We start from the raw sequence: 12673 nt of genomic DNA, 5'->3' as shown, positions 1-12673 counted from the left end.
TCTGTTACAGTACAGTGATCCTATTACAGACAGCTGCCACTCTGTTACAGTACAGTGATCCCATTACAGACAGCTGCCGCTATGTTACAGTACAGTGATCCCATTACAGACAGCTGCCGCTCTGTTACAGTACAGTGATCCCATTACAGACAGCTGCCGCTCTGTTACAGTACAGTGATCCCATTACAGACAGCTGCCGCTATGTTACAGTACAGTGACCCCATTACAGACAGCTGCCGCTCTGTTACAGTACAGTGATCCCATTACAGACAGCTGCCGCTCTGTTACAGTACAGTGATCCCATTACAGACAGCTGCTTCTCTGTTACAGTACAGTGATCCCATTACAGACAGCTGCCGCTATGTTACAGTACAGTGATCCCATTACAGACAGCTGCCGCTCTGTTACAGTACAGTGATACCATTACAGACAGCTGCCACTCTGTTACAGTACAGTGATCCCATCACAGACAGCTGCCGCTCTGTTACAGTACAGTGATCCCATTACAGACAGCTGCCGCTATGTTACAGTACAGTGATCCCATTACACACAGCTGCCGCTCTGTTACAGTACAGTGATCCCATTACACACAGCTGCCGCTCTGTTACAATACAGTGATCCCATTACAGACAGCTGCTGCTCTGTTACAGTACAGTGATACCATTACAGACAGCTGCCGCTCTGTTACTGTACAGTGATCCCATTACAGACAGCTGCCGCTCTGTTACAGTATAGTGATCCTATTACAGACAGCTGCCACTCTGTTACAGTACAGTGATCCCATTTCAGACAGCTGCCGCTATGTTACAGTACAGCGATCCCATTACAGACAGCTGCCGCTCTGTTACAGTACAGTGATCCCATTACAGATAGCTGCCGCTCTGTTACAGTACAGTGATCCCATTACAGACAGCTGCCGCTCTGTTACAGTACAGTGATCCCATTACAGACAGCTGCTTCTCTGTTACAGTACAGTGATCCCATTACAGACCGCTGCCGCTATGTTACAGTACAGTGATCCCATTACAGACAGCTGCCGCTCTGTTACAGTACAGTGATCCCATTGCAGTACAGTGATCCCATTACATACAGCTGCTTCTCTGTTACAGTACAGTGACCCCATTACAGACAGCTGCCGCTATGTTACAGTACAGTGACCCCATTACAGACAGCTGCTTCTCTGTTACAGTACAGTGATCCCATTACAGACAGCTGCCGCTATGTTACAGTACAGTGATCCCATTACAGACAGCTGCCGCTCTGTTACAGTACAGTGATCCTATTACAGACAGCTGCCGCTCTGTTACAGTACAGTGATCCCATTACAGACAGCTGCCGCTCTGTTACAGTACAGTGATCCCATTACAGACAGCTGCCGCTATGTTACAGTACAGTGATCCCATTACAGACAGCTGCCGCTCTGTTACAGTACAGTGATCCCATTACAGACAGCTGCCGCTCTGTTACAGTACAGTGATACCATTACAGACAGCTGCCGCTCTGTTACAGTACAGTGATCCCATTACAGACAGCTGCCGCTATGTTACAGTACAGTGATCCCATTACAGACAGCTGCCGCTCTGTTACAGTACAGTGATCCCATTACAGACAGCTGCCGCTCTGTTACAGTACAGTGATCCCATTACAGACAGCTGCCGCTCTGTTACAGTACAGTGATCCCATTACAGACAGCTGCCGCTCTGTTACAGTACAGTGATCCCATTACATACAGCTGCCGCTCTGTTACAGTACATTGATCCCATTACAGACAGCTGCCGCTCTGTTACAGTACAGTGATCCCATTACAGACAGCTGCCACTCTGTTACAGTAATGTGATCCCATTACAGACAGCTGCCGCTCTGTTACAGTACAGGTATCCCATTACAGACAGCTGCCGCTCTGTTACAGTACAGTGATCCCATTACAGACAGCTGCCGCTCTGTTACAGTACAGTGATCCCATTACAGACAGCTGCTGCTCTGTTACAGTACAGTGATCCTATTACAGACAGCTGCCACTCTGTTACAGTACAGTGATCCCATTACAGACAGCTGCCGCTATGTTACAGTACAGTGATCCCATTACAGACAGCTGCCGCTCTGTTACAGTACAGTGATCCCATTACAGACAGCTGCCGCTCTGTTACAGTACAGTGATCCCATTACAGACAGCTGCCGCTATGTTACAGTACAGTGACCCCATTACAGACAGCTGCCGCTCTGTTACAGTACAGTGATCCCATTACAGACAGCTGCCGCTCTGTTACAGTACAGTGATCCCATTACAGACAGCTGCTTCTCTGTTACAGTACAGTGATCCCATTACAGACAGCTGCCGCTATGTTACAGTACAGTGATCCCATTACAGACAGCTGCCGCTCTGTTACAGTACAGTGATACCATTACAGAAAGCTGCCGCTCTGTTACAGTACAGTGATCCCATTACAGACAGCTGCCGCTCTGTTACAGTACAGTGATCCCATTACAGACAGCTGCCGCTATGTTACAGTACAGTGATCCCATTACACACAGCTGCCGCTCTGTTACAGTACAGTGATCCCATTACACACAGCTGCCGCTCTGTTACAGTACAGTGATCCCATTACAGACAGCTGCCGCTCTGTTACAGTACAGTGATCCCATTACAGACAGCTGCCGCTCTGTTACAGTGATCCCATTACAGACAGCTGCCACTCTGTTACAGTACAGTAACCCCATTACAGACAGCTGCCGCTCTGTTACAGTACAGTGATCCCATTACAGACAGCTGCCGCTCTGCTACAGCACAGTGATACCATTACAGACAGCTGCCGCTCTGTTACAGTACAGTGATCCCATTACAGACAGCTGCCGCTATGTTACAGTACAGTGATCCCATTACAGACAGCTGCCGCTCTGTTACAGTACAGTGATCCCATTACAGACAGCTGCCGCTCTGTTACAGTACAGTGATACCATTACAGACAGCTGCCGCTCTGTTACAGTACAGTGATCCCATTACAGACAGCTGCCGCTATGTTACAGTACAGTGATCCCATTACAGACAGCTGCCGCTCTGTTACAGTACAGTGATCCCATTACAGACAGCTGCCGCTCTGTTACAGTACAGTGATCCCATTACAGACAGCTGCCGCTCTGTTACAGTACAGTGATCCCATTACAGACAGCTGCCACTCTGTTACAGTACAGTGATCCCATTACAGACAGCTGCCGGTATGTCACAGTACAGTGATCCTATTACAGACAGCTGCCACTCTGTTACAGTACAGTGATCCCATTACAGACAGCTGCCGCTATGTTACAGTACAGTGATCCCATTACAGACAGCTGCCGCTCTGTTACAGTACAGTGATCCCATTACAGACAGCTGCCGCTATGTTACAGTACAGTGACCCCATTACAGACAGCTGCCGCTCTGTTACAGTACAGTGATCCCATTACAGACAGCTGCCGCTCTGTTACAGTACAGTGATACCATTACAGACAGCTGCCGCTCTGTTACAGTACAGTGATCCCATTACAGACAGCTGCCGCTCTGTTACAGTACAGTGATCCCATAACAGACAGCTGCCGCTATGTTACAGTACAGTGATCCCATTACAGACAGCTGCCGCTCTGTTACAGTACAGTGATCCCATTACAGACAGCTGCCGCTCTGTTACAGTACAGTGATACCATTACAGACAGCTGCCGCTCTGTTACAGTACAGTGATCCCATCACAGACAGCTGCCGCTATGTTACAGTACAGTGATCCCATTACAGACAGCTGCCGCTCTGTTACAGTACAGTGATCCCATTACAGACAGCTGCCGCTCTGTTACAGTACAGTGATCCCATTACAGACAGCTGCCGCTCTGTTACAGTACAGTGATCCCATTACAGACAGCTGCCGCTCTGTTACAGTACAGTGATCCCATTACATACAGCTGCCGCTCTGTTACAGTACAGTGATCCCATTACAGAGAGCTGCTGCTCTGTTACAGTACAGTGATCCCATTACAGACAGCTGCCGCTATGTTACAGTACAGTGATCCCATTACAGACAGCTGCCGCTCTGTTACAGTACAGCGATCCCACTACAGACAGCTGCCGCTCTGTTACAGTACAGTGATACCATTACAGACAGCTGCCGCTATGTTACAGTACAGTGATCCCATTACAGACAGCTGCCGCTCTGTTACAGTACAGTGATCCCATTACATACAGCTGCCGCTCTGTTACAGTACAGTGATCCCATTACAGAGAGCTGCTGCTCTGTTACAGTACAGTGATCCCATTACAGACAGCTGCCGCTATGTTACAGTACAGTGATCCCATTACAGACAGCTGCCGCTCTGTTACAGTACAGCGATCCCACTACAGACAGCTGCCGCTCTGTTACAGTACAGTGATACCATTACAGACAGCTGCCGCTCTGTTACAGTACAGTGATCCCATTACAGACAGCTGCCGCTCTGTTACAGTACAGTGATCCCACTACAGACAGCTGCCACTCTGTTACAGTACAGTGATCCCATTACATACAGCTGTCGCTCTGTTACAGTACAGTGATCCCATTACAGACAGCTGCCGCTCTGTTACAGTACAGTGATCCCATTACATACAGCTGCCGCTCTGTTACAGTACAGTGATCCCATTACAGACAGCTGCCGCTCTGTTACAGTACAGTGATCCTATTACAGACAGCTGCCACTCTGTTACAGTACAGTGATCCCATTACAGACAGCTGCCGCTATGTTACAGTACAGTGATCCCATTACAGACAGCTGCCGCTCTGTTACAGTACAGTGATCCTATTACAGACAGCTGCCACTCTGTTACAGTACAGTGATCCCATTACAGACAGCTGCCGCTATGTTACAGTACAGTGATCCCATTACAGACAGCTGCCGCTATGTTACAGTACAGTGATCCCATTACAGACAGCTGCCGCTCTGTTACAGTACAGTGATCCCATTACAGACAGCTGCCGCTCTGTTACTGTACAGTGATCCCATTACAGACAGCTGCCGCTCTGTTACAGTACAGTGATCCCATTACAGACAGCTGCCGCTCTGTTACAGTACAGTGATCCAATTACAGACAGCTGCCGCTCTGTTACAGTACAGTGATCCCATTACAGACAGCTGCCGCTCTGTTACAGTACAGTGATCCCATTACAGACAGCTGCTGCTCTGTTACAGTACAGTGATCCCATTACAGACAGCTGCCGCTATGTTACAGTACAGTGATCCCATTACAGACAGCTGCTGCTCTGTTACAGTACAGTGATCCTATTACAGACAGCTGCCACTCTGTTACAGTACAGTGATCCCATTACAGACAGCTGCCGCTATGTTACAGTACAGTGATTCCATTACAGACAGCTTCCACTCTGTTACAGTACAGTGATCCCATTACAGACAGCTGCCGCTCTGTTACAGTACAGTGATCCCATTACAGACAGCTGCCGCTCTGTTACAGTACAGTGATCCCATTACATACAGCTGCCGCTCTGTTACAGTACAGTGATCCCATTACAGACAGCTGCCGCTCTGTTACAGTACAGTGATCCTATTACAGACAGCTGCCACTCTGTTACAGTACAGTGATCCCATTACAGACAGCTGCCGCTATGTTACAGTACAGTGATCCCATTACAGACAGCTGCCGCTCTGTTACAGTACAGTGATCCTATTACAGACAGCTGCCACTCTGTTACAGTACAGTGATCCCATTACAGACAGCTGCCGCTATGTTACAGTACAGTGATCCCATTACAGACAGCTGCCGCTATGTTACAGTACAGTGATCCCATTACAGACAGCTGCCGCTCTGTTACAGTACAGTGATCCCATTACAGACAGCTGCCGCTCTGTTACTGTACAGTGATCCCATTACAGACAGCTGCCGCTCTGTTACAGTACAGTGATCCCATTACAGACAGCTGCCGCTCTGTTACAGTACAGTGATCCCATTACAGACAGCTGCCGCTCTGTTACAGTACAGTGATCCCATTACAGACAGCTGCCGCTCTGTTACAGTACAGTGATCCCATTACAGACAGCTGCTGCTCTGTTACAGTACAGTGATCCCATTACAGACAGCTGCCGCTATGTTACAGTACAGTGATCCCATTACAGACAGCTGCTGCTCTGTTACAGTACAGTGATCCTATTACAGACAGCTGCCACTCTGTTACAGTACAGTGATCCCATTACAGACAGCTGCCGCTATGTTACAGTACAGTGATCCCATTACAGACAGCTGCCGCTATGTTACAGTACAGTGATCCCATTACAGACAGCTGCCGCTCTGTTACAGTACAGTGATACCATTACAGACAGCTGGCGCTCTGTTACAGTACAGTGATACCATTACAGACAGCTGCCGCTCTGTTACAGTACAGTGATCCCATTACATACAGCTGCCTCTCTGTTACAGTACAGTGATACCATTACAGACAGCTGCCGCTCTGTTACAGTACAGTGATCCCATTACAGACAGCTGCCGCTCTGTTACAGTACAGTGATCCCATTACAGACAGCTGCCGCTCTGTTACAGTACAGTGATCCCATTACAGACAGCTGCCGCTCTGTTACAGTACAGTGATCCCATTACAGACAGCTGCCGCTCTGTTACAGTACAGTGATCCCATTACAGACAGCTGCCGCTCTGTTACTGTACAGTGATCCCATTACAGACAGCTGCCGCTCTGTTACAGTACAGTGATCCCATTACAGACAGCTGCCGCTCTGTTACAGTACAGTGATCCCATTACAGACAGCTGGACGCTCTGTTACTGTACAGTGATCCCATTACAGACAGCTGCCGCTCTGTTACAGTACAGTGATCCCATTACAGACAGCTGCCGCTCTGTTACAGTACAGTGATCCCATTACAGACAGCTGCCGCTCTGTTACTGTACAGTGATCCCATTACATACTACTGACGCTCTGTTACAGTACAGTGATCCCATTACAGACAGCTGCCGCTCTGTTACTGTACAGTGATCCCATTACAGACAGCTGCCGCTCTGTTACAGTACAGTGATCCCATTACAGACAGCTGCCGCTCTGTTACAGTACAGTGATCCCATTACATACAGCTGCCGCTCTGTTACAGTACAGTGATCCCATTACAGACAGCTGCTGCTCTGTTACAGTACAGTGATCCCATTACAGACAGCTGCTGCTCTGTTACAGTACAGTGATCCTATTACAGACAGCTGCCACTCTGTTACAGTACAGTGATCCCATTACAGACAGCTGCCGCTATGTTACAGTAAAGTGATCCCATTACAGACAGCTGCCGCTATGTTACAGTACAGTGATCCCATTACAGACAGCTGCCGCTATGTTACAGTACAGTGATCCCATTACAGACAGCTGCTGCTCTGTTACAGTACAGTGATCCCATTACATACAGCTGCCGCTCTGTTACAGTACAGTGATACCATTACAGACAGCTGCCGCTCTGTTACAGTACAGTGATCCCATTACAGACAGCTGCCGCTCTGTTACAGTACAGTGATCCCATTACAGACAGCTGCCGCTCTGTTACAGTACAGTGATCCCATTACAGACAGCTGCCGCTCTGTTACAGTACAGTGATCCCATTACAGACAGCTGCCGCTATGTTACAGTACAGTGATCCCATTACAGACAGCTGCCGCTCTGTTACAGTACAGTGATCCCATTACAGACAGCTGCCGCTCTGTTACAGTACAGTGATCCCATTACAGACAGCTGCCGCTCTGTTACAGTACAGTGATCCCATTACAGACAGCTGCCGCTCTGTTACAGTACAGTGATCCCATTACAGACAGCTGCCGCTCTGTTACAGTACAGTGATCCCATTACAGACAGCTGCCGCTCTGTTACAGTACAGTGATCCCATTACAGACAGCTGCCGCTCTGTTACAGTACAGTGATCCCATTACAGACAGCTGCCGCTCTGTTACTGTACAGTGATCCCATTACAGACAGCTGCCGCTCTGTTACAGTACAGTGATCCCATTACAGACAGCTGCCGCTCTGTTACAATACAGTGATCCCATTACAGACAGCTGCCGCTCTGTTACTGTACAGTGATCCCATTACATACTACTGACGCTCTGTTACAGTCAGAGACAGAACTCTGGGAGACAATGGAGTCACCTGCCGCCTTGCTCCTGCTTTGAAGGGGGGCACCTCTCCTCCTGTTCCGTGTGTTCAGCGACATTAATCAATTAAGTTAATTGACAGCAGCCGGTATCTCTTCCGTAGCTGACTTCCCCACTAGTCACTACACCTTACAAATCACACCCTCTTTATTATAGATACACTGGAAGCAGACACCTTACTGATGAAGCTATTTGCCCCTATAAAGGAAACATGAGAATTCTAACTATAGGAAGTTATTTCTCTGACAATTACAAGTAACGTCATATAGTTAGAATTCTCATATTTCCTATGCAAGAGCAGATATCTCCATCAGTAAGGTGCATGCTTCCAGTGTTATAGGTTCTGGGTTCTAATCCTGGATACGACACTTGCAAATGAATTGTCAGAGAAATAATCAGCATTGTGAGTGACTGAGCAGATCTATGTAGTATGTGGTTGGACCACTACATAGATCTGCCTAGTTGCAACGGTTTTGTAGTAGCTTCATATAGTTAGAATTAGAGATGAGTGGGTTCGGTTTTACTCGGTTCTCAAAATGGCATCTTAATGGCTTACGGATGATATATAGTGGGGAAGGGGGGGGTGGGGGGGCACCAATATTTTTCTTGCCTCCGGGCAACTGGGACAAATTTATGCCACTGGTTACAGTACAGTAATCTAAGTACAGACAGCTGCCGCCAGACCGTATTAACAGCAGTGTAGGCCCCTGAGCAAAGTAATGCACTGGTGCCCCTACCCATCCCGCAGCGGTGGGAGTGGAAGATGCTATAAGCGTCAGCTTTGATGTCCCGCGGGCGGTAGGGGGTGTTATATCTTCCGCTCAGCATGTAGGACCTGGAGCAGTTATCTCTGCTAATTACTCCTTTACTGCACGGATGGTGGGAGATGGGGCCGGATGGAGAACACTAAACTTTAGAAGGGGGCATTGGGAAGAATGAAGGGGCCCGGTACATGACTTCCAGGGGGGTAGGGCAGGGTTTAATACACAGGAGTGGTGGATAGTGGAGTGGGCTTAATGTTCATAATTTTCTGGTGGGAGGGCAGCTTGCTTGACTGCAGATATCTCCAGTTCCTGGAAATAGACTGCTTAGCTTTCAATGAGGTAAAACACTAGAGAGTCCAAACATTCAGCAGGTACTGGGGACACCTTTCAGGAGGTACTGGCGACTTGGGGATCAGCATTCAGGAGCCAAAGTTATCCACCAACGAAAATATAAAACTGCATACCAGGCATGTGGAGCTGGAGCAGGGACCGGCTGCTGGAAGGCTGATATCTCTGGTTCTGGGCAGAGGAGAGACAAGCTGCCAGTGTCCTCCAAAAGGGGAGAGTCCCAGTCTCAGATGAAGACCACTGCTTAGAAGTCAAATATCTCAGGTTTCCTAGTGCCGATTTCCAAAAGTCTGCTACTGCTGGAAAGAGGAGACCCTCAGCTATCAGACAATGGCCCTTAGACTCCTCGGGCCCTTGGGCAAGAGCTCATTGAGCCCATATGGAAAGACGGCCATGGCTGCCGCTCTGTTACAGTACAGTCACCCCATTACAGACAGCTGCCGCTCTTCCAGCATCTTTAGGACAGTGCATTAATGGGAACATCCATGGAAGATGTAACACTGATGCTTCTTTCTCTTCTCTGTACAGATACCAATAATAGACAGGGACAGCAGCAGTGGCCGGAGAAGGTATAAGGTACAGACGTTTCCTATCTATTACTGCACACGACAACGACACCCAAAAAAATCCAAAAACTCATGTTGACCTTTTGACCTGTCGACCTTATGACCACGTTGACCTAGTCATTCTATCGACCTAACACATGTCAACCTATCATGGTTGTCCCAATGACTGTCGACCTAAGTTGAGTCGACACAACAACCGTTTCCCCTTCTCAGGTGCTCTCCTCTTCTTCACTTTACTATAGACTAATGACAGTAACGGTGCGTACACACGGTGAGATCCTCGCTATGCCCCATGTTGACTATGCGATTTCCCTTAAACTCCCCCAGAGCCCAGATAGCACAGATTGTACAGATTTTTTTTATCTGTGCGTGAGATTTTGACTAAGGGGGTAATTCCAAGTTGATCGCAGCAGGAATTTTGATAGCAGTTGGGCAAAACCATGTGCACTGCAGGGGAGGCAGATATAACATGTGCAGAGAGAGTTAGATTTGGGTGGGTTATTTTGTTTCTGTGCAGGGTAAATACTGGCTGCTTTATTTTTACAATTTAGATTGCAGATTGAACACACCCCACCCAAATCTCTCTCTCTCTGCACATGTTATATCTGCCTCCCCTGCAGTGCACATGGTTTTGCCCAACTGCTAAAATAAAAATTCCTGCTGCGATCAACTTGGAATTACCCCCTAAGTGCCAATTGTGACTATACTTTGTACTAGATAGTATAATAGATAGTCAAGAGTGACTTGCCTGCACAGTCTATCTATCCTTACGATACTGACCCCACGGGAGTGCGCATCGGGATCGAATCTGTATTGCAAGCTGTCTAATGGGCCCTACATACAGCGTGATCTGCCGCCGAGCTGCCCGACGGCGTGCACAAGTGACGGGGCACCAGTGATGAACGAGTGCAGGGCCGCTCATCGTTCATCGCTGGGGCCTCTACACTGAACAATATGAACGGTATCTTGTTCATAAATGAACGAGATCGTTCATATCTTTCATTACTATCGCGCAGTGTGTAGGGCCCTTAACACCTTCAGATATGCACTAACTTTTCATAAGATTTTGACTATATAGTCAAAATCTTACAGATTTATCTACCGTGTGTACACACCTGAGAGGGGTTCACTACGATATGCCAGCGGTCGGGCCCCGGCGACCAGCATACCGGAGCTGGGAGGCTGACCCCCGGTTTACCGACAGTGTGGAGAGCGCAAATGAGCCCCTTGCGGGCTCGCTGCACTCGCCACGCTATTTTATTCTCCCTCCAGGGGGGTTGTGGACCCCCACGAGGAAGAATAAGTGTCGGTATGCCGGCTGTCTGGATTCCGGCGCCGGTATACTGTGCGCCGGGATCTCATCAGTCGGCATACTGAAGACCACCCCATGAGAGATTCGGTGTGTACAATTCCCGGGAAAGCAGCCTGTGAGAGGCAGAATGCAGAATATTGCGTCACAAAGGATTCCAGGGGGTTTATAAGCCACCAATTCCCAACTTGTTTAAGCTCAAAATGTAAAATACGAATGCTACAGTATGTTTTGCAATGAGCAGCAATGCCCTCTGAAATCTTGGGCTTGAACACACTGGGAAGCAACCGCCGCTGCTTAGTAAATAAACCCTCAGGAGATCAGACTGAACACAAGGCACCAGGAGATAAAACTTGTGCTGGGCACACATTAAACGATATGTATCCAGTGCGATATCGTCAGCGACGGGACTCGGCGGCGGCTCCGGCATCGGCAAGCGACGGCGGTGGGGAGCGGGGGTCTATGCTGCATTTGTTGCTGACGATGTGCGGGTATCATTGTTGACCCCATACGATCAACATGAATTAGGGTAATAAGGCCGACGTGGAAAAGGTAGACAGGTACAAAACATTGACAGGGTCAAAAACTGGAAACGGTCAACACAAAAATGGTCGACAGTTTTTATCTTATTTTTAGGTGTTATTTTATATATTTAACCATATGTGAGCCCAATTTGAAAAGGTATATCCTCACAGGCTCGCTAGGGCAAGGCGGCTCACTCCACTACAACTGCGTCACCATAGGTTACTATTCCCAATCGTAGTACACGTGGATGGTAAATCGAGCCAAAGTTGGAAAAACATAAAAAAAGCAACTACTTTCACCAAATCTCTGGCAAAGAATTCTGCACACGGGAAAGCCCATTTAATAAGGGGGGTGACAGCATAAGTACCACAGGTGTCTTCCAATAGTGATCGTCGCCTTAGAGCAGAGGTTCTCAAACTCGGTCCTCAGGACCCCACACAGTGCATGTTTTGCAGGTAACCCAGCAGGTGCACAGGTGTATTGATTACTCACTGACACATTTTAAAAGGTCCACAGGTGGAGCTAATTATTTCACTTGTGATTCTGTGAGGAGACCTGCAAAACATGCACTGTGTGGGGTCCTGAGGACCGAGTTTGAGAACCACTGCCTTACAGGAAAGACTAGGTTTTTTTTTTTTTAGATAAGTATATTTAAACAATATTTTTAATCCTTTTTTTTTTCTTAATTATATTTCTGTCTTCTTTTTTTTTTTTTTTTTTGCCGAAAGCGGATCTGGAAACCCTAATCCCGACTTGCAGCCATTGCGCGTGTGTGAACCGGCAACACATGCGCGGTCACCTCCAGGTTTACCTGCCTTAACAGTAAGGCCCCTATCACCTTTTGCAGCCGGGATCGCTGGGAATCCGATTAACAAGTACCCTGAAAGCTAGGCTTCTCCTTATTTACTAAAGAGTTACCTCTGGCTGTCACTGGTGGTAGACCATGCCGGTGAATCAATTTGCTGTATCTCTGGAGGCATATTGTCACTACAATGCACGGTGCGTAGTGGTAAGCAT

General features: G+C 48.0%; 1 protein-coding gene across 2 annotated transcripts in view; it reads left to right on the top strand.

The window, feature by feature from the left end:
• Positions 1-12673, top strand: part of LOC134945656 (uncharacterized) — an 80572-nt gene that overhangs the window by 48343 nt on the left and 19556 nt on the right. The window contains exon 5 of one of the 2 annotated variants that reach the window (XM_063935094.1): positions 9785-9832. The exons of the other annotated variant lie outside the window; for it this stretch is intronic. Within the exon in view, the coding sequence (XP_063791164.1) occupies positions 9785-9832 (48 nt within the window). The remainder of the gene's footprint in view (positions 1-9784; positions 9833-12673) is intronic. 2 annotated transcript variants of the gene reach the window in all.

Source organism: Pseudophryne corroboree, chromosome 7, assembly GCF_028390025.1.
Source record: "Pseudophryne corroboree isolate aPseCor3 chromosome 7, aPseCor3.hap2, whole genome shotgun sequence".
NCBI classification, from domain to species: Eukaryota; Metazoa; Chordata; class Amphibia; order Anura; family Myobatrachidae; genus Pseudophryne; species Pseudophryne corroboree.
This window is presented reverse-complemented; position numbering and strand designations above follow the sequence as displayed.